A 22,536-nucleotide genomic window follows, 5' to 3' on the forward strand; every position below is an offset into this window, starting at 1 on the left:
AAAAAAACACCACAAAAAAGTTAAAATATATAAAATCCATTGACATACCGTCGGTTTTTGATTGTCGCTCATAACGTAAAACATAATTATTACGGACATATATTATATATAGCCTATATTATTTATAACAAAACTAAACGATCAAATGTTATATTACACATATCCGCATATAATAACGGTGGATGTAAAACGGCTACTCCAGTCCGTTGATACATCCCTTTTCCCTGCGATGGTAGCATTTGCATATGTTTATAATATCTATTCTTATTATTACACATCCGTCACGTGGATAAAGTTGATCAGAGCTCTGAAGTTTATGACACAAAATGTACCGGAAGAATGTTAGTACACGTCACTTAGGATCAAGGATTATTTTCTTTCAAAGTAAAAGTGTAAATGAACGGCCTTTCCGAAAAAGATAACTACGTAGAATTTTGTTTTTTTGAGCATATAATAATTCACGTTAAATACATTCTCTAAAATACCCCTTCTTCCCATGGCTATTTTATAAAGTCTATGGTCCATACAAACGGTATACGTTATTTCAACCAACGTGTGTTTGCTCTTGATGTCTAATAACTTGAAGCCCTGGATATTTCCTCGAACCTGATTGGTGTGCTTGTTGGCGTGTTGTGGTCTCCGCAAGGCCTGCTATCTCTGCTAGTCAGCTAGCTACTCTCATCTCATTCAACTTATGAATTTAGCTATATATTAGTAACACATAATGGGGGGAAAGAACAAACAGCGAACGAAAGGAAATGTTAGGGTAAGTACTAGTAACTCTTACATTAGGTTAAACGATTCTACGAAACATTTAGTTTATGTAACCGTTACAGCATGTGTTTTGTTGACTGTTAACCTAACTTACTATACCGGTACTCTTTGATTATCATTTCAACTTCGTGGCTAGTAACGTTAGTCTATGTGTGTGACTTAAACACAACTTTCCGCTTCACTAGCCTTCTAGCAGTGGTCGAGCTGCCGAGCTGTTGGCCCGGGAGAGCGGTGTCGTACCGGGGTTCATTGGCTTCGGCTCCACGGTCACGTCAGAGCTGGGTTATGTCCCCGCAGTCCACGGAGTTGAGGAGATAGACAGCCTAGTAGATGCTGATTTTCGTCTAGTCCTCAGGAAGATGTCGAAGAGAGATACGGTCACCAAGCTGAAGGCAAGCTGCATTTCGTTAAACGTGGTATAACGTCACTACATGACTGTCAACATTGGAATATTAAGCAAAGTATTAATACTGTTTTCCATTTTAGGCGATCCAGGAGTTTGGTACTATGTGTCAAGAGCGAGATGCCGAGGAGGTGAAAGGTGTCCTCCCATACTGGCCGAGGATTTATTGCAAGATATCAGTGGTGAGCTTGATCTCAAGCAAACGATTACAAATCGTTGTTCATCCTTATGCTTTGTGGGTATGTGATGTTGAAATGATGTGTGTGGCACACCAGGACCATGATCGGCGCGTGAGAGAGGCCACCCAACAGGCCTTCGAGCAGTTGGTCCTCAAAGTGCGTCGCAGCCTTGCCCCCTTCCTGAAGGGCCTAATGGGCCACTGGCTGATGGCCCAGTGTGACACCTATGTTCCCGCAGCCTCAGCCGCCTGCCTGGCCTTCACTGCTGCTTTCCCTCCCAACAAACAGACGGAGGCTCTGAGTTTCTGCAGAGACGAGATCCTCAATGTGAGTGATATAAAAAATACCCGTCATCAATCATATTAAGCATGGCTGGCATATTATGACTATTTGACCAGGTGTTCTAAAGTATTGCCTTTTGTTGTCCTGTCCTAGGTGCTACAAGATACTTTGCTAAAAGAAACGGCAGACACCTTGAGTGACCCAAAGTAAGTTGACGGATGGACGTTCGGTGATGCTGCCCATGTGTGGGGTCCCACTGGGGGTGTGAACGGCCAAAATTATAAATCAAATTATAAATATGTACACTTTATGTTGAAAGTATAGACCGTTGCGATTCCCATTGAAACGAATGGCGCGGTGAATATTCTTCAAAACGAGAGCTGGTAAATTGTAAAAAATGAATTAAACTGTGATCAGACAACGCGGTTATATGATATCGACCCTAGAGTATCTGTGGTATAAAGGCTTGGAAGAATTTCGAATTATAAATATGTAAACCTTATGTTGAAAGTAAGGACCGTCGCGATTCCTATTGAAACAATGGCACGGTGAATATTATTATATCCTTTTTTTTCTTTATTTTTTACGGTTTTCGTTTACAGATTTTTCCTAAGTGGTTATGATTTACTAACCGGATACGTGTACATACTACATATGTAGTACCCGTGCACACCCCTAGTGTGTACCTCATGGGCAGTCGAGGACTAACCTTTAACCCTACCTAGGAGTGTCCCAGAGGAGGAGAGGGAGACTAAGTTCATCCGCATGTTGACCAGCTCTCTCCTGGGAGTGAAGAAGCTGCTGCACCTGCTGCCGGACAGTGACCGGAACCTTCTGGAAGACAGACTGACGCAGCTCATCAGCTCCGCCAAATTCTGGAAGTACAGCAAACATAAAACACCACAGGTAACATTAAAACATCACTGCTCTTTTTTAACAATGTGCTTAATTAATTTGTTCCTCTTTGATTTGGTAAACATGTTCTGTTTTTATAACCTATTTGAAAATATGACTGCTTAGTATTTTGGTACTTTTTTGTGTTTTCTTTTATTCCTACTATCCAACTACTCCGGCCGGGAAATTGGGAATTGAAGACAAACATTTCTGGCGGGGATTCAGACAGGCTAGCCACTAAACTATCCTCTCAAACTTCACTTAAAAAAACATATCAAGCTTATCTTTGAGGCTTGCTGGCTCCAACTGACCCAGAATGCAGTTGTATTTGAATGTAGCATAGTAGTCTGACTGTTTGCGGGGGGCCGATGATGCATGAACTGATGGTGCCGTGCCTCTGCAGGTCCGCGGGGCGTTGTCCGAGGTGGTGTCCGCTCTGTGTCAGTACACCCCTGGCCTGGTGCACAAGGAGGCGGCGCGGGCCTCGGCCGCCGTGCTGCTCAGCATCGAGGACACCGACCCGGTGGTACTGCCCCCCCTTTGGGAGGCCGTCCTCCACGTGGTCACCACCATCCCCGTGAGTACACCCTGCTTGTCTGTGTGGATGTTGTTTTACATCCCTCCATTTATTATAACTATCAAACACTTTTTCCAGTAACGGTTCTGTTAAACGTCATAAGTGTAACATTGCTGCACTCCCTCCTTCCTCTCCTGTTGTATTTATTTGATTTGTTCTAATTGTACGTGCCAAAAAGTACTTGTTTTTGAAGATGCTAAGTACATGTAGTGTATCATTTAAGGTTTGTTCAGAGCAATTAGTCCTTCGTCGTAATGTAAAACATGACTTCCCATTTAGTTTTTACAACTAAACAAACACCCTGCAAATTTAGATAACACAATGGTACATCGATAATGAGTCAAAGTCATCATTGGTGTAGGTGAAGATGTAGGTTTAAGTGTTTAAGTGTAGGATACAAATGTACTTACGGTACTTACATGTATTTGATTATTATTTGCATGGCGTAGAAATAGATCTGTCGGTCTCCTCGGTTCTTGTTCCAGGATTGCTGGACACATGTCAATGCCCGGAAGGGCTTCTTACCAAAGCTCTGGGCTCTACTGAGGGCTGGCGGCGGGGGCATGGCCAAAGCCCTTCACCCAAACCTGATGCCCCTAGTCAGCAGACTGCCCGCGGAGGTCACACAACCAGCCCTAGACTTCTACACCACCTTCTTCACCTCGCTCATCCAGGGGTGAGTTATGTGCATAACATTTATTTTACGATAAGTCTATAACATAACAACATTTTTGATAAATTGCCTTGATTGTAGTTTTCTGCTTAATGTTTGTGTGCATGTGCACACATGTTGAAATGGGAGATAAACTGTGTCATTGAGGTCTCTCTCTCTGTTTATGTCAGTTTGTCTGCTGAGCGGGCTCTGACCAGCCCAACAGAGAGCGCTGCTATCGTCACTGCCGTGGTGGAGTGCATGAGGTTCAGTGTTATGCAACACACAGAAGAAGGGGAAGAGCAGAGGAAAATACAACAGATGCTCATTTCACAGCAGGTAGGATCACACGGCCACACCAATGTCTGTTTTTCATTAGTTACTATTAAATAAAATGTGTCCTATAATCTGGCACAATATTATGCTTTTCCCCCACTAGCTTCTGCCGCTATTGGAAAGTGCTGTCGGGAACCCATCCTTGCAGAATGGCCCCCTCTTCCTCTTGGTTACGGAAATGCTCATTTCCTGGGAGAAGAGGGCGGGTCTTCATGGTGGCGATGGATCCCAAGAAGGGGCGGATGTATATCAAACTCTCCTGGGAGACTTTTGGGAGGGGATTGGTCTTCTGCTGGTCGGGTTCGTTGACACCGAAGAAGCAGATCAAAAGGCTCTCGAGGGCGTGGCCACCCTGTTACAGGTGAGTAGTGGGCGTGGCAAGAAGGGCTTCTCTATCTCTAAGATCTTTGAGGTTCATTCCCTCTGAGTTAGTGAAACCTGACCTGTGGCGTGGCGTTCGTTCAGGTGATGCGTTACCCCGACAAGGTGACGGGACGGAAGCAGGGCCACAAGAAGAAATCGGTCAAAATCTGCCTCTCGGAGCCCGGGGACGCGGATAGGAACGGGGCGGAGCGAGGCGGCAGGGGCGAGCCTCCGGAGGGAGAGCCCCAGCAGAAGAGGCTGGTGGGGTCGCTGGAGAGCGAGCGCCTGGAGGCGGTGGTGTGCCAGCTGGCCCAGCTGTGTCTGGTGTACGTGAACGAGAAGCAGTCGGAGAGACACCTGGTCTTCCTCTCCCTCCTCCTGCGCTCCTTCCACACGCCCAGGGTCTTCGCCGTGAGTCCCCTGTCCTTTTTTACAGCATTTTAAGCTGATTATTGCACCAATGTATCCACTAAAATCTCTAAGAGTCATTTGTAATTGCATTGTGTAGTCTTAAAAATGACCTAAAAAGTATATTCAGATACATCCATGCAGGATGGAACGTTTAAGACAGGTACGCTCCGATTTTAGTTGGGGTTGATCTTCTTCTAATCGACTCTGTGTGTGTTTGTTTCCCCTGAACGTCTGTCACCTCTCACCAGATGCTGATGGAGTCAGAGGGTGAAGAACAGAGCCTCCCGGCGGTAGATTTGAAAAACATGGCGATGCGTTTCCTGCTGGAGCGGGTGGTGGCGTGGCTGTCTGAAGAGGGGCGGAGCCAAAGTGACCACCTGGTGGACATGATCTTCAGCTCCCTGCACTGCTGCAGCCCCCAGGAGACCCTCCGCATCCTAAACCACATCACCATGGTACAGCAGCCCCCTGCAACGCTGACATGTCTACATGTCCCCAAAGGACCTCTTTGTGACAGACCAGGGGGTTAGTAATGCTTTTGACATGAATCACCAACACTGCTCCCTCTCTACACAGATGAATCTGCCCTGGGAAATTCTCTTGCATGTTATACAAAAAGTAAGTGACAATTTTATCAATCCTTCTCTTTGGCTTCAGATGTATTTTCTTTTATAATTTAACAGAAAAGACTTCAAATTAAAATATTATCCAACCATATATATATATATATGGTTGTATAATATTTTAAATTGAAGTATTTTCTGTTACTCGTCAGGCGAATGAAGGCCCTGAGACCCTCAAGAGCTGCCGTGATTGGTTGAAAGGTTCAGTTTTGGGTGAGCGGCTCTTTGGATTGGCCGAGGAGCTTTGCAACACGGGGCGAGGCCATGCCACTTTGTCCTCCAATGAAAACACCCACAGCTGGACTCTAATCAGCCTGGTTCTGTCTCAGCAGCACAACAACGGTAAACTATTGCTCCTTCTCTCTTTGCTAAATATCACTACAGTAGCATGCAAGAAAAGTAGGTGTAGTTCTAGCAAATTCTAGTTGTATACATAGTTCAATTCATATTCAAAGTATTCATGCAAGCCCAAAGTTGCATATTATATCCTTACTCTCTATTTAACACATTCAAATACTGTTACGTATTTTAAGCACATAAGCAACCCCCACATAGCCACAAGGAAGCAGGATCGAACATATAAGCTGCAATAACTACTCCAGCCACAGATGGCAGCACCTTTAGACAGGTGAGGAAGCCGGAGCCAATACGTCACATAGGCCACGCCTACTTGATACAAATGCGGTGCGGGAGTCAGATCAGGTCAGAAACATATGGCAGCCCTTTTGGTAGCCCCGTGGCTAGAAGATAGCTCTGCGGTATGTCGCTCCACGCATGTTAAATGCAATTCCCCTCCTTTTGCTTCATAGTTACCATACCGAAATACTATAACAAGTAAAGTGAGTTAAAAGCGATCCGGATTGAACTACTTTCTTCAAGAACACGGCAATATGTAGAACATGACCTGATCAGGGAGAGCCCAGAGAGCATTAGGTCTTTCATTAGGTATTTCTGCTCACAGGAGCAAGCTAGTCTGTATTTAATACCCATCTTCCGTTTGTGTCTTCAACTTGTAAACACAGTTGCGTACAATTAATTAATAACTTGCAAGGAACAACTTGTATTTGGAGACAGTAGAGCCCACACCTGGTGTTGATGTAGCTCTGTACCACAATGCAATGTTCATTTTCTACTGCAAGAAATCCCATACAGAGATACCTGTGCAGATATCCCCTACGTAGAGTGGTCTTTCCGGTTGTACACACACACTTCATAAGTTCAATCAGAAACATGTGAGAGAGAGTCGCTCCTTCACAAGGGCAGGGGGGGGATCCAGGGAGGAGAGCCCCCTATCTCACCACGTCCACAAATAAAAGTCCTGCTCTATGTCCAGGCCTCCACCATTATGATGAGAGAGTCTGCACGCATATCTTGCAATGGGGGCTTCTTTTGTGCAGCTTCAAAATGCGGTCCTTGTTGTTTGTTTCGCCCCACAGAGCCGCTGATAGGGGAGGTGTACCTGGAGAAGATCCTGGAGAAGCTGCACGCCACGCTGTCTGAGACCAAGGCTCAGGCCGACCAGGGCGGCATGGAGCCCCTGATCTGCTTCATCTGTGACGTGGCCTCCACCTTCTACTCCTCTGTCACCGACTGCCTCCTCCTGGCCTCCGCTGAGGAGCTGCTGCTGACCGCCTTCCAGATCACCGCCCAGGACCACAGCAACACACACCTGTCTGGTGAGCACACACGCACGCACACATACAGGCCCATCTCGGCCTAGATACACACACACACAGAGACACACACACACACAGACTGAGACAGACACACGCACACAGAGACACAGACAGAGACATACACACACACACACACAGAGGCACACACAGACAGAGACACACACACACAGAGACACACAAACACGCACACATACAGTACCATCTCGGCCTAGTCACACACACACACACACACACACACACACACACACACACAGAGACACACACACAGAGACACACACACACAGAGACACACACACACACAAACATAGGACACACACACACACGCATAGAGACACACACACACACACACACACATAGACACACACACACACACACACACACACATAGAGACACACACACACACACACACACACACATAGAGACACACACACACACATAGAGACACACACACACACATGGAGACACACACACACACACATAGAGACACACGCACACACACACAGAGACACACGCACACACACACACAGAGACACACACACACAGGTGGCTGGAGTTATTAATGATGCGTCTATGTCTGACCATTTGTCCTGCTCTCTCTCTCCCCGTCTCCCTCTAGTCTCTGTTTTATCCAAGCTCAGGGCTGTGTGTGTGGCCGGGGTCCAGGCTCTGATGCAGCACTCTGGGGACCAGCTCCAAGACAGTGGCTTCCTGTGCAGCGCAGCAGTCTGGGTGAAGAGGCAGCTGCTCACGGCCTCTCTGGACGTCAAGAGGTGACTCATTTAAACCAGACACTTAACCTCTTTCCCAGGTGGGGAAGGAGGGTGCTTCGACGGTTCAGATAGGCCCAGTGGGGACGTCCCAGGGAGCGATATTTCTTTATTGTGAAACATGTTTTTGATATTCCTCTCAAATTCCCCCCCAAAAACCTCATTATATCTAGTCGTTGTTATTCTTCTTTTGGCTCGCATCTATTAGGGTTTCTCCGGGGACTGGTTAACTGGTTCATTTAATCGGTGAATGGCTCTTCGCCCACCAAAAATCTTTCCACCCTCACTTCCCACTCTCTGATTTAATCAGCTACTCTGATTATTATAGTGCTAAAATATTTTCTTCCTGGGTGGTTTCAGAGTTTATTTGTAGATTATTACAATTACAGCGCTTCAAATGATGACCACATATCCTCTCTCTAATTCCCCAGGGTTAAGAAAAAACGACTTATCGCTTGTTCAAGGGAGGACTAGGAGTACAATCATAGAAAATAATTGATTCATTAATCAATTAAAAAAACGATTGATGATCATGGAATGATAGTTCATTTTGTACAATAATAAATTACATTCCGTTGTCTTTAATGTCAAATGATTCCAAGCTATAACTAGACAGATCAAGTGTACAGTATTGTTTGAGACTACCATAAATATCTTTATTCCTAGTTAGTCATACGCTTTTATTTTTGAAGTGTTAAATCTCATAAACTGCATCCGACTGAGCGTTGCTCCTGTTGCGCTCCAGTTTGCAGGTTTTGGTCTCTGCAGTAGAGAGCGTGGTAGAGATCCTCACCACGGCTCGTAACCAGGACAACCCCCTCCTCCCCAACTTCCTCTCCCTCCTGACCCCAAGCCCACAAGAGTGGATCTCCGTCAGACAGGCCTTGCCCCCTCAGGTGAGCCGTCCAATCACATCCTCCCACTGTGCGATGTTGTTCTATTCCTTTATTGGTTGTCCAGGTTCAGCCTAACATTACTGGCAGTTTATTTTGTTCATGTTTCCAAAGAATACCCACACTCACTTAACACTGCTATTCTGTATTGCATGTTTGTCATATTACACTATAATATTCTCTCTGTTATCTAGTGGTTGAAGGGTCCTCTGCTGTCGGGTCGTCTCCGTATGACCTGTGACTACCCCTCCATGGATGTGTGGAAGTCCACCTTGTCGTCCCAGGTGCCAGCTCACCTCTGTGCCTGCACCCTGCTGGGGAGAGTAATCCAGATGGCCGCAGTGTCTCCCACAGACCAGCAGAGGGCAGACTTGTCCTTATACTCAGACCTTAAATACACAGGTCAGACCAGTGGCGTGATCCTATATCCATGAGTACACTTAAACGTAGTGCACTATCCGTACTCGCTAAGTGCGCTAATTTTCAGATGTCAGTGTTGTTCCAAATCGAATACTCCGTGGTGCACTAACCGGAAATTACGATCACGGCTCCTCCCCCGCAATAAACGTCCCGCTTTGAACTGTGAACTCTTTACGCCTAGCAGCATAAAAAACTACAAAATGGCTCTTTATTAATGCAGGCTATGTGGAAAATGCGCCGACTTTGGCTCAGCCTGGCTCCGCCCTCTTCCGCTACGTAGCTAAGATGGCTTTTGTTGAGTACGAAAAGTGTACATCGATCCACACTTCGCGATTTGACCGTTTTGAGTACACCATCTGGGTCCTTTCAGTACACTTATTTTCGCCCTATCTGAATTGGAACGCCCTACGGACTCAAACTAAGGCTAGTAAGTACGGATAGTATGGATATTGGAACAAGCCACAGACTCACTAGATCTCAAGTTGGTTTCTTTTTTTTTTTTTCATTGTTTTGAAGCAACTATATTATTTACACCCCTTAGTGCTAGATGGGACATCAATACTTGATAAACGCTTATGTGTTGGTTTTTGTTGGTATACCTCGGCGCCTCTCTTCTCCCCAGTGTCTGAGCTGCTGTATGCAGTCCAGTGGTGCGTGGAGATGGATCTCAGCCTCCCTACGGTGTCCCAGCACCACAGCCTGCTGACGGACCGGGGCTCGTCGGGCTGCAGGACACTGGTCCCCGTCACCGACCTGCTGCAGACCCTGTACAGCAGGTAAGGAGGGGGCCACCTCCAGACAACGGAAAAGCCCCTACTGTCCCGCTCCCTCGGGGGGGGTGGGTGGGGGGTGGGTGGGGTTGATAAAGCATCCTCTTATCTCATCTTAATGACATCCTGGCTGCGCGGAATCTGGGCTGCCTCTGGCTTCATAACGGCACCGAGTGATTTAGAGGGGGCAAAACACTGGATTAATGGAGTCTGGCGGGGGGACGAGGCGATCAATAAATCCAATCTCTGTTGTCAAACAACGGAGCTACTGTACAATCTGATCTTGTTTTTTTTGTGTTTGTGCGCTCTGGGTTTAAGTCTCGCCGTGGCTACAGTGTGTGATTGGAACGCTGTCGCTGCTCCATAGGTCAGTTGCAGAAGGCGGTTTGTGGTCGTTATGTCTGGAGACGTATCTCCAGATGGACGCCGTGGCAACCAGCAGTATCGGCAACGTCAGGAAGCTCTATGGAGACCCGGCAAGGTAAATCAATCATCCGGTTTTATATATATATTTTTTTCATATTTTCAATTTCTTACTTGCACAAACAAACCAGGATGGATTTATTGTAGGAGCAGCCGACAATACATCACCTTCGGATCACAGTTCGATATTTACCTATCTTCATGCTAACATTAGCCCGGTGCCATTACTATCAATCTGCCATTGTGTTTGTCAGTTGGTTCCCGGTGTCTCGGGCCAAACTGAGCACACTCCAGGTTCTGTGCCCCATCATGACCAGAGAAGAACGGAGGTCAGTCAGTTCCCATGCCACGGCCGGCATCATCAACTGGCAAGAGAACGATGGTAACGGCATCAAAAACACTAAATAAACATTAGCAGGAGGACACGCATCCAACACTCCTGATGTAACGAAATGTCACACGTCTGAATCGCATGAAGCATGTTGTTTTTTGCGATGCAGATGTGGTATTTCTGCTCATAGATTTGTGTTGGTATCTCCGTGATCCAGAGGAGTATGGGATCCTTGTCATGCAGATTGTTGGGTATCCTCATGATCCAGATGTGTATGGCATCTCCTGAATCCAGATCTCAGTGATCTCCTTGATGGAGGTGTGTGTGTTGTATCTCTGGGATCCAGATGTGTGTGGTACCTGTCCTCCAGATGTGTGTGGCTGTCTGGGGGTGCTGCTGTGCTGTCTGAAGGAGAACAGCCCTGTCCAGGTCGAGGTCTTGCAGGCGGTCCTGGCCGCCATGATGGAATGGAGGAACAGCCGGGAGGACTGGTTCCTCTTCAGCAGGTAACCAGAACCTCCCCTCAGATCTGGCAGAGCTTCTGTTCAGAGCATAAACGGGGAATAGAGCAACTCCAGCCACTCTGGACACCGTTGACCCTCCACTTAAAAAATACACTCACAAACTCTCATCCCCGCTAACAGAAATCGCTCTCGCTCTCTCTCTCAGTGATCTGTCCAAGGCGTCGGCAGACCAGTTGATCCTGACCGTGGAAATGATGCGTTTCCTGTCCTGGCTGGTCTCCAGCTCCTCCTCTGCGCTCGGAGGAGGCCAGTGGGACTTCTTGCTGTGCTGCATGCTCGCGTGGCTCGAGGTAAGCCGGCCGAACGATGACGCAACGCCCCCGCCACTCACGTTCAAACGAATGACGCAAACCGAGGGCTTCACCTTGGCTTTGCCAGCCCCACTCATTTCCTAGACGGGTTTGTCTGGCGAACATGGGGAAGTAAGTCTCCCTTTGGCGTTCCTGCCGCGAAAGCTAAGCCGGCGTTCTTTGGGGGGGTGGGGGGGGAATGGGAAAGGCTTCCGACAAAGTGTTTTACGTGTTTGTGCAACGCGCTGACGCAAGACGTCTGACTCTGGGCTGGTGCTCGGCAGACGGCCTGTGAGAACGTGAGCGGCCTGGGGAGCCCCTGGGTGCAGCTGTTTGTGTGCGAGAACGCGTCGCTGATCGTGGAGCTGAGCCGCTTCTTCGCGGCGCCCCCCGCCACCACCGCCGACACTCTGCCCGCCGAACTGACGGCGGAATGGACCGACTTCTTCATCGAGGGGATCTACAGCCTCCTGCTCCACCTGCCCGTCAAGATCACAGGTGTGTGTGTGTGTGTGTGTGTGTGTGTGTGTGTGTGTGTGTGTGTGTGTGTGTGTGTGTGTGTGTGTGTGTGTGTGTGTGTGTGTGTGTGTGTGTGTGTGTGTGTGTGTGTGTGTGTGTGTGTGTGGTATACACACTATACTGTAAACTATAGAGTAATTGCATTGCATAATTTTCAACACAGTTTTTCTGCAATCTATCCGCGAGAATTCACTCGGGCCACAGATGCGGCTGTTTTCAGATGCTGCTTGTTGTTTAAGCTCTTGTTGAAACACAGGGCTATTAGCAGTTTATTGGCGGTGTCTTCAGTTTGGCGTTGATTTTCAATCTACTTTTTGTTCTTTCTGTTGTGATTTATTGTACTGGCGGTTAAGCAATCGATTGCGTGGCTCGGAAGACGAGCTCCCAAACTCTGTTCAGCAGACTGCTTACCTCTTTCAGTAGACTGAGTCCTCTGCATTGCATCTGTTCATATCATGTTCCTGACATCCAGGGAGACATCCAATGTTTGTTCCCCACCCCTCGTTCCTCAGACGCCTTCACTGAGCCGGATGACCCTCTCTTCCCATTGGCCGTGCTGCGGTCGGTGGGCGTGGCTCTAACCTACATTCCAGTGCCGCAGCTGCTGAAGAACTCCCTGCCGGCAAACTTGATAGCGGACCAAAAGACCAACCTTCCCGCACCTCTACAGACCCTTCTGAACACCCTGTGCCCCCTGCTGCTGTTCAAGGCCAGGCCACTGCAGATCACCGTCTACCTCCTCCTGGAGAAGTAGGTCCACACTTTTAAAGACTCAGCCTAGGGACACCTTTCCCTGAGAAACAGGTTGTCAGTGAGGGGGCGAGGCTAAACTGCTCCATATAGGTATATGTTTGTTTGAAGGAAATCCTTTGATCGTGTGGTAGTATGGGGTTAGATTGTGTGCTTGTGTGGGGGTGTGTGTGTTGGTGTGTATAACCAGTACGATCTTTAAAACAACGTCTCTATGAAATGAGGCAAAAAAGAGAGTGATACTCTGAGAGTAAACTAAACTGCTGCCTTCTCAAACCCCCGGTATGCAGTTTCCCTTTATCTCGTTTGTGTCAGCACCAATCTCCAGTACACACGTCGTGCCTGGCTGGAGGCGATGACACTTAAAAGGGAATAAAAGATGCTCATTCATAGCCTCTTGGATTTCTTGCCTGCATTATTTATCTATGGTAAATTCCATAAAAGCCATGTTTAAAGAACTATGACCCAGTTATATCACACTCTAATCCAAAATAATTAAGGGGTGCGTGTTTTTATACCACCTGGTGTTGTTTTTGACCAATCAAATTGTAACCCCCCCCTTCCTCCTCTGCATACGGAGCTCAGTCCCCAAAGGGACATTTGACCACCACTCACCCAACATAATCCTCTGGCTCGCTCTCTCGCCCTCCTTCCCTCTCGCCCTCTCTCTCTCCCTCACTCCCTCCCAGTATTCCCAGGTGTGTATGATATTGTTTCCGACACAGTATTCCATGAAAGGGGACTCACACTGTTAAGCCTCAACCTCCCCAGATCCCAGGTGGGCTAGTGGGAGGCTCTCTGTGTCCAGCCAGGGTTGTGTCAGCCAGGCATGGGGATGAGCGAGGGGATGGGGGGGGGGGGGGGGTCTTCGCCTCTGCTCACCTGTGGTGTCTCAACAGGGTAATGGGCCGGCTGCCAGAGTGTGACGGAGAGGGGGAGAGCAGCAAGACGGAGGAGGACGCTGAGGAGCCCAGCCTGTGAGTGAAGACGCTAAGGAGTTTGTTTTGACAAACGCACGCACACACACGCACACGCACACACGGGCACGCCTCAGATGGAGGGAAGCTAAGGACAGCCCCGAGGGCGTCTGACAGGCCGAGCTTGAAAAGGCTTCCGTTGGCTGGGACCGCGCTGCGAGGTAGACAGGAGGAGTGGCCTCAAGTGTTCGTTTTTGACAGTTGTGTGCATGTGATTTTTTTTGTTGTTGTTTTTGTATATGTATTGTGTGTGTGTGTGTGTGTGTGTGTGTGTGTGTGTGTGTGTGCAATATATTTATTTGTGTATGTTGATTTATGGGTATGTGTCTATATTTGTGTGTGTTTTGTGCATCAGGTCTCCCCCAGAGTCTCTGATGGCGGTGCTGTCGGCGTGTGAGGACCTGTGTGAGAGCGTGCTGGCGGGGGTCCAGGTTGGGGAGTTTGCGGTGGTGCAGCCCCTCAGTGTGGAGTACTCCTGTTTCCTTGGTTACCTACTGTCCTGGAAGCTACTCCTCTCCTTCTTCAAAGCCTCCCCATCGCAAGTGAGTCACCCCCCCCCAACACCCACCCACCCAACACTCACAACTGGTGATAACACCCAGCCGGTGAAATACAAACGGCTCCGAGTCCTGCTGCTACCCAACAGCTGGTTCCGTCCCCGGCTCTTAGTGGCTGAAGGACTGAGGTGTCCTTGAGCAATGTGTCGCTTGGTTTCCGCCTGCATGGATAAATGTGAGGCTTGCTATGTGAAACACTTTGGGAATAATATAACGTTTACTATATCCTCCTGTCATCTTGGTCCAAAAGATATTGTAGATGTGTGTGTGTGTGTGTGTGTGTGTGTGTGTGTGTGTGTGTGTGTGTGTGTGTGTGTGTGTGTGTGTGTGTGTGTGTGTGTGTGTGTGTGTGTGTGTGTGTGTGTGTGTGTGTGTGTGGTCTTTACTTGACTGCGACCTTGCAGCTCAACCTGCTCCTCCATGATAGAGTACCCTCGGGTATTAAAAACAACCTTTTGTGTCCGTTCACCAGCTGAGGGTCCAGTACTCCCTGTATCTGAAGAGGAGCCACAGCCTCCACAAGCTCCTCATCCACCTCTTCAAGATGATGCCTGAGAACCCAGCCTACCCGGGCCAGGGCGCCGACACCAAGGACACCAAGACCTTCTTCACAGAGAGCCTCTCTCTGGCCGTGGACAGTGAGTACAGCCTGAGGAGGGCTCTGTATTATCTGTGTTTTCCCTGGACTTAGACAGCAGAGGTTGCCGCTGTGCTATCATTATTCCTGTGCTACAGTAGAAGATGTCTGAGTATTCTCCCGACGGTCACCGTTAGCAGGGATCCGAAATGAACCCCAGGCGAGCTCAAAATGCGAATCCCGGACGGCTATATGCCACACTGGCGGGTGAATGTCAGAAACTAAATAGACATGTAATAAAATATCTGGCAAGAATTGCTCTATGTATAATGGATATTGGAGTCCAGCAGGTCCTATAACGTAATGTTGTATCGAGAGAGAGAGAGGAGATGCATGTAATTTCAATCGAATCACTGGTTAACAAAACGTACATCGATTGCCTAATGAAGTTATTGAATTCATTTGAATTGCCTGCCAATCTGCGTTTAGCTAAACCGAGAAGAGTTGAATAGGATAGGTGAACGTGCAAAGCGGTCAAAGGCTTGGCTACATTTCAGGAAAGCCAAACAGCAAAATGTTGTTTATGCTCCAAGTTAATTTCTTGTAAGCGGGGGCGACACAACGTCAATGCCGAACCTCGTTTAGGATCTGTTAGAACCAAACGCAGTATCTTCTTCAACTGACTTGGAGTCGGAACACCACTGCATCCGGCTGCGACGCTAGGTGGTTTCCCTAGCAACTGTGAACGCTCTGGCACAGCGGAGAGCCGCAACAGCATCATTTGCGTAGGTTAGGTTAGATTAGTTAGGTTTGCGATTAGTTAGGTTTGCTATTATTTTTATTTTTATTTTGCTTGAGAGTAGGCTAGAGTTACTTTGTTTTGTCATTCTCCGGATATCGGATATTTGAATCTGATATTTTTATGCTGGAGTGGACAGTACGGTACCGGGACGGAGTAAGGCCGTGACGTACAAGCTGTTCTGTGCTGTGATTGGCTGAAGAGAAATAGTTAAATCGCCGCGTTCTAAAACTGGACCTTGCGATTTGACATGTTCAATCTCTGGCGACTCCTTGTGACTCCTTGCCACGACCCGTTCACACCGCCCCTGCGACGTTCTAAAACCGTCTCGTTGCAAGGTGAATCTTTGGTCTGAACTGGGCTTTAAATGTTCGATATCAGAGTTCTCCATACCCCACGGCTGCCTGCTGAACGAACGCCTGGTGAGATATTCCGGCCGATTTGTTGTCTGACTAAACTAACTATAATCTGTTCCGTGTTTGCTCTTGCTTTTTTTTATTCAAAGCACGGCGACATCGGAGAGTTTACAAAGACTTTCCACTAGTGAAATATCTATGAAGGTTTTGAGTTTCCTGAACAAAAATGCGATTTGATTATTTTTATCAGTTAACCTTCAACCTAAAGCCTTGCCAGATCGAAGACACTGCAAATAACTTGTTGTTCCTCCATTCAGAGCCACAGTATGCATGCAGCTTGATTCAGCTTTGAACTGGATTCCATAATACTAATATCCTCCCATATTTCCTCAAATTCATTTTTAATGCAAGAATACTATTGTGGGACAGAGAGGGGCGATTGAAACGTTAGGTAGATAAATGAATAAGTAGGCCTACGTTTACCGTGGTTCAAATAGCCTGTACAAGACTGTAAATGACTTCAGAAATAATATGAATTAATCATCACTCATTGCCAAATACTGCTCTGGCCTCTTCTTTCATTTTGTATTCAACATAGTAACACATTATCTCCAATGAAATGGCCCGAAACGAATGTATATGTGACACAAAGAGGCAATTTATTATTCGGGACAGTGGATTTCTTTCATCTACCAGTCCCCATGGCAGGTGAGCCAAAAAGTTAATTTCGGTTCAGAGGATGTCTGTATTCTATTGATGAAGACAGTGACCGTGTGTGTATCTGTGTATTCTCTGGCCAGAGGGACTGCAGTAAGGGCAGCACACTGTGTTTATCCCGCTTCATTGTTGCCGTATTCCCAGTGGGACTGCTAGAGCAATAAGTCATGTACTAGAATCGCCTGTTGTAAGCAACTATCTTCCGATCAGGCCGGCCAGTGTGTGATTAGCCGTTACAAGCCGTTTTGAAAATCTGCCCCTGCTGACATCACAAGTGGGCGTGTCCACCTAGATGTATGACGGATAGATGAGCAACATTTGCTACAGTCCACTGGGGAGGCTGGTAGACTGATCTACCCAGCATACATCTAGGTGGACACGCCCACTTGTGATGTCAGAAGAGGCCGTTTTAAACAAAGGCTTGTAACGGCTCATCACAATCACACCGGGTGGTATAATATATCCCCTTTAACCGTCGCGACCGTGATGACAAGCTGTCCGTTCCTACCCCGGCGGCCCCCCCCCTCCCTTGCAGAGACGGCGGGCGTTGAGTGGGAGCTCCCCCACCTGGCGTGCGGCGTGTACTACAGCGCGGTGCAGGACCTGCCGGCCATGGTGCGGCTGTGGTGGAACAGCCAGGAGAAGCGCGTCAGCACGGCGGTGGAGCGCTTCAGCACGCGCCACGTCAGCCCCGTGCTGTCGGCCCAGGAGATCGCCTCGGTGCACGCCAGCACGCAGACCTTCGACAGCATGACGGTGAGGGGTGGTTGTGTGCGTCTGTACTTGGTGTAGCATAAAGTAAGGGATAATGTACAGCGAGACAGTTATTACTGGGAGATCCACCCAGACAGGGTGATGCGTGTCGTGTGAACATTTCGTAAAATTGTCTTTAGCTTGTGGTTGCATTAAGCCCATTAAACAATATCGTGAAAGGTAGCTAAACTATGCCTGTACACATTTGAAACCCTAGAAACCAATAAAATTGTGTCTTTATAGCTTTCGTTATGATTCATTTCCATGCATAACGGCCGACCGCTTCTACTTTATACTGGAATCAGAAAAGTACGGTCTGTTTCAGTTGAAATAAGACGGTCATTAAAACAAAGTACTTAGTCGGCTATTGAGTCCTATAAGAGTCCCCATAAAAAGTGACTTTCAGTAAATCCAGAGACGGATCCTTCAGGAGCAGGCAGGGGCTCGACATTATCCTCAAAGATAAATACAGGCAGGCTGAGGACACTAGAGACTGAACTCGGGACCTGTCCGCTAGCGCTCCTACCCTCGAGCCACTAGACCGTCCTGACCACGCCGTCCGTCCGTCCCCCCAGGTGAAGGCGCGCTCGGCCGCGCGGGAGGTGATCGCCACCTACTCGGTGGACGACATCTTCATCGAGCTGGTGATCCAGCTGCCCCAGAACCACCCGCTGGGCTCCATCACGGTGGAGAGCGGGCGCCGTGTGGGCGTGGCCGTGCAGCAGTGGAGGAACTGGATGCTGCAGCTCAGCACCTACCTCACTCACCAGGTGGGTCCCACAGGCACGCACTCAAATACAAAAAACTCGCACCAATAGACACGCATGCATATATATGCATACTCGCACGCATTCACACACATTCACACAAACAGCTATGTGTGCTTTGTATATTTGTGTTGTGTGTTGATGGGCATGGCTCCGTGTGTTTGTATATATGTATGTATTAAGGTGTTATATTGACCATCTTGTGTGTCTATAGAACGGCAGCATCATGGAGGGCCTGGCTCTGTGGAAGAACAACGTGGACAAGAGGTTCGAGGGCGTGGAGGACTGCATGATCTGCTTCTCGGTCATCCATGGCTCCAACTACTCCCTGCCCAAGAAGGCCTGCCGCACCTGCAAGAAGAAGTTCCACTCGGCCTGCCTGGTGAGAATACGCAGAATTACATTACACTAATGCAATGACCCCATAAAATGACATTATCTGATTACATTACATCACAGTTACATTACACTAATTACTTTTCATCATAAAATGACACTCCATAACTGCAATTACATCGTAAAATGACATTAAGCTAATTTTATTACGTCATAAAATGACACGTTCAAATATCACCAAAAAAAAATCGAATGACGAAATTGCATGACGCTTTATTGCGTTGTACAATCAATGCATCACATTACACGGTAGACAGTTATGTTATCATAGTCTTTCCTTTTTGAGGCATCATTTCTATTATTCTTTTCCATTTGTCTCTCCTCCTCACTACAGTACAAGTGGTTCACCTCCAGCAACAAGTCCACCTGTCCGCTGTGCAGGGAGACATTCTTCTAGCCCGCCATCCACCGAGGTTTTTAAAAAACACTGACCCAGATGTGCACTGGTGCGCGTGGCATCGAGAGACGCGGGAGAGGAACCAGACGGAGACCGACCCGGTCTGAACCACAGAACCCCCACTTTCACTACATTGTCGTCGTGAGCTGTTCGGCTAAAGGCTGTAATCAACGTCTGATAACAATGTTGTGATAATAACGTAGCTCTCACACGGGACGGCAGCATTGACTGGCGGTTACTGCTGCCTTGGAGGTGAGGCGAGTACCTGAGGCCCTTTGCTTGGCTGCAACTGTGCCGCTTAACCTGCTTTTCTGAGGTACGGTTTCACGCATCTGCCTTCAGGTAGCACTACAACGGTCTTGGTATAACTATAACTTACTTTAGCCTCAGCCGAGTCCTCGTTGATTGACATGTTGTGTTGTTCATTCCTTTTGTAGTGAACTACGTGAGGATAGAGCGTCACTGCTGACCGTATCGCTGTCGTACAATCCCGTCAATATGGCCCCTTTGTGATTCAAATGTGTTGAAAACCAAAACAATTGACTGGTATTTTTGAACCGTATAGAAATAGATTTTAATTTGGAAATTTGATCTGACAATGTGTAGCTTGACTTGAAAAATGTATCATTCAAAAAAGTTCCGCGGAATTAGCTTTTATGATTATTTCCTAATATTTAGGAGTGACTGTGGGTAAACCTTATAAAGTATAAGGCAGGAATGAACATGCTGTTTATTTCAATTCCTCATCCAATACTTACTAAATATGAAAATATGTTCAAATCTCGTATTTGCTTGCATTATCGCTAATCTTGTTTTTAAAAGATGCTGAAATGTAAATAAAAACAGATTGAATCTTGTGATTTGAATATTTTATTCATTTATAGATTTTTCTTTTTGGAGTTAATAATGTGGCCATACAACAAAAACAATGATTTTTTTTGATTCATCTTCATTCATGTTTGCTTACAACAAAAACTATACATGCTTTGTACACTCGATGGCTGCCTACACAGTAGCCTACTTGTATTAAAATGCATACTAATGTTGTTTACTGGACGGTGCAGCATCCAGACTGCACAAACACTGATGCAACGAACTGGCTCCCTGTATCCACTAGAGAACCCAATCCACACTTCTTTTGAACACACACGTTTGCCGCCCTCCCTACCCTGCTGGGTGAATGACGGCCTCATGCCAGTAGAATCAACTGACAGCCCATTGCCACCCAAGGGACCGTCAGACAATGGTCTTTAAAAAAGTAAAGTCAGACAGCTGCCCTCAAGTTGGGATTTTTTGAAAGGCAAACATTTAAGTGGAATTTCTTATTTTGTGTATCTGCCATGCTGGGTTTAAGTGTTGATTAGTAACTTATTTAAACTGTGCAGTAGGTCTACCTATCTTCATTATTGGTTATCTCACACACACACACACACACACACGTACACACACGTACACACACACACTAAGCTTCAACTAACCATTCTTAGGCAGGCTTGTAATACATTTCTAAACCTATATTGATGACATCACGTATTAGACCTTGGCATTTCTATGAACCTGCAGGGAAATGGAGCTGGGTGATGACTACTGCTGTTAACCACTCGTTTCTGAGGAAATACTTTAATTAGCCTGCGATGTGGCAGCAGAGGCAGCTATTCATCTTGGGTCCATTTTGAATAATTTATCTCCGTAATGGCTCCTCTCTCATCAATGTAGTTCCTCTGAAATAGATGATGACGGATTAACCACAATCAATGAATTTATGCCTTTTAATGATGATAAAGTTCACTCAAGCCTGTGTGTGTGTGTGTGTGTGTGTGTGTGTGTGTGTGTGTGTGTGTGTGTGTGTGTGTGTGTGTGTGTGTGTGTGTGTGTGTGTGTGTGTGTGTGTGTGTGTGTGTGTGTGTGTGTGTGTGTGTGTGCGCTTCCGTGTTTGTTTATGCACTATTCAAAAAGGATCAATATTTGTACCTAATATCAATCATGGTCTTCCCTTGACCTTTTTAATTGTTATGGATTTACTCTCCAGGCGTAAACATGCAAAAATAAATACATACGTAAATACAGCCGTGTACGCATGGACATCTGCTTAAATAGCACTACTAGTACTTATGATAAACAATAAATACTCTTCGTGATTATGACGTTTGGATTACACCAATAGGTGGCAGTGTTGTCCTCGAAAAACGGGGGGGATAGTTGTGCCGATAACTTGCTTTGCCTTAACTAGATCATGATCATCGTTTATCAGGTAAATTGAATCCATCAGACATAAAGATAATGCATTGGGTGAAAAAATGTGATCCAAAAAAAGTCGTATGGGGACATTTGAGATGTCCCCATACGACTGCTTTTCATTCATATAATATGGTTGCCAATACAACTTAAAAAAATAAATATGCCAATAGGGAAAGAGTGGATATTGACATTCAATGCATTGTTGTATTTGCCTAATCACATTTTGAAGGTATTGAGATCAACTAGGCCAAATAGTTTGATGCTACATTTGAACCGAAGCAATCAGGCCACATAACACTGATAAGGATGAGTAAAAAGCATAATGTAACAGTAATAATTCAGTATGATGAATAAAAAGGGGAAACAGCTTTGGAAATAGTGTAGATATAAAAAACAACAATTACAGTTCTATTGGCGGGTCTATGCAGAGCAAGAAAGAGGGAGAGGATAATGTGTATATATATATATATATATATATATATATATATATAAATAAAGAGAGAGCGACCGAGATAGAGAGAAGGTGGGAGTGGTGCAGCGAGCAGGGGTGTGATTCATCTGGCGTCTCCGTCCTCAGCGCTGGGATGGCCTGTGGTGATGTGCTCTGTCAGCCGTACCACTCCCACCCACCTGAACCGCAGTGCTCCTCCTGCTTTACGCCCTCATTAACAGTCAACGCGTTCGACGGCGGCGGCTCAATGTGCTGGGGGCTCCGTCGTGCAGTCTTATTGGCCGAGCTTTAGTGAGGCCTACAGTTACCGTTCGCCTTGGTTTCACTCCTCTCCGATCCCTCTGCCCCTTTCTCAGCATGTTAGCATTCTCGGTCGCCGCGCCACCGCTCAAAACTGCAGCTGTGCGTGATGTGTGTGTGGTTTAGAAATGTATACAAGCCTGCCTCAGAATGGTTAGTTGTAGTTGGTCATATGGTCCATTGAAGCTTAGCTTAGTGTGTGTGTGTGTGTGTGTGTGTGTGTGTGTGTGTGTGTGTGTGTGTGTGTGTGTGCGTGTGCGTGTGTCTTTGTGTGTGTTTGCATTAGTCAGTGAGTTTATGATTAGGTAGGCCACATGCACATTTCTCTGTTTCCGTATGTGTGTATGTGTGTGTGTGTGTGTGTGTGTGTGTGTGTGTGTGTGTGTGTGTCTGT

The 22,536-nt window shown here is 46.9% G+C and overlaps 1 protein-coding gene across 1 annotated transcript; it reads left to right on the plus strand.

Annotated features, from left to right (window-relative positions):
• Positions 1-605: 605 nt before the first annotated feature.
• ltn1 (listerin E3 ubiquitin protein ligase 1) lies at positions 606-20,010 on the plus strand. The gene is made up of 32 exons (XM_060056881.1): positions 606-766; positions 960-1,166; positions 1,261-1,359; positions 1,453-1,683; positions 1,792-1,844; positions 2,364-2,544; positions 2,936-3,109; positions 3,595-3,785; positions 3,953-4,100; positions 4,201-4,458; positions 4,563-4,871; positions 5,120-5,326; positions 5,448-5,489; positions 5,647-5,836; positions 6,931-7,170; positions 7,787-7,940; positions 8,683-8,833; positions 9,025-9,232; positions 9,873-10,026; positions 10,388-10,501; positions 10,698-10,825; positions 11,145-11,280; positions 11,444-11,588; positions 11,873-12,086; positions 12,620-12,857; positions 13,757-13,834; positions 14,190-14,376; positions 14,864-15,029; positions 17,376-17,596; positions 18,169-18,363; positions 18,575-18,742; positions 19,091-20,010. Exons 1-32 carry the CDS (start codon positions 725-727, stop codon positions 19,151-19,153), a joined length of 5,292 nt encoding a protein of 1,763 aa, XP_059912864.1. The 5' UTR covers positions 606-724; the 3' UTR covers positions 19,154-20,010.
• Positions 20,011-22,536: the final 2,526 nt, after the last annotated feature.

Source organism: Gadus macrocephalus, chromosome 7, assembly GCF_031168955.1.
Source record: "Gadus macrocephalus chromosome 7, ASM3116895v1".
NCBI lineage: Eukaryota > Metazoa > Chordata > Actinopteri > Gadiformes > Gadidae > Gadus > Gadus macrocephalus.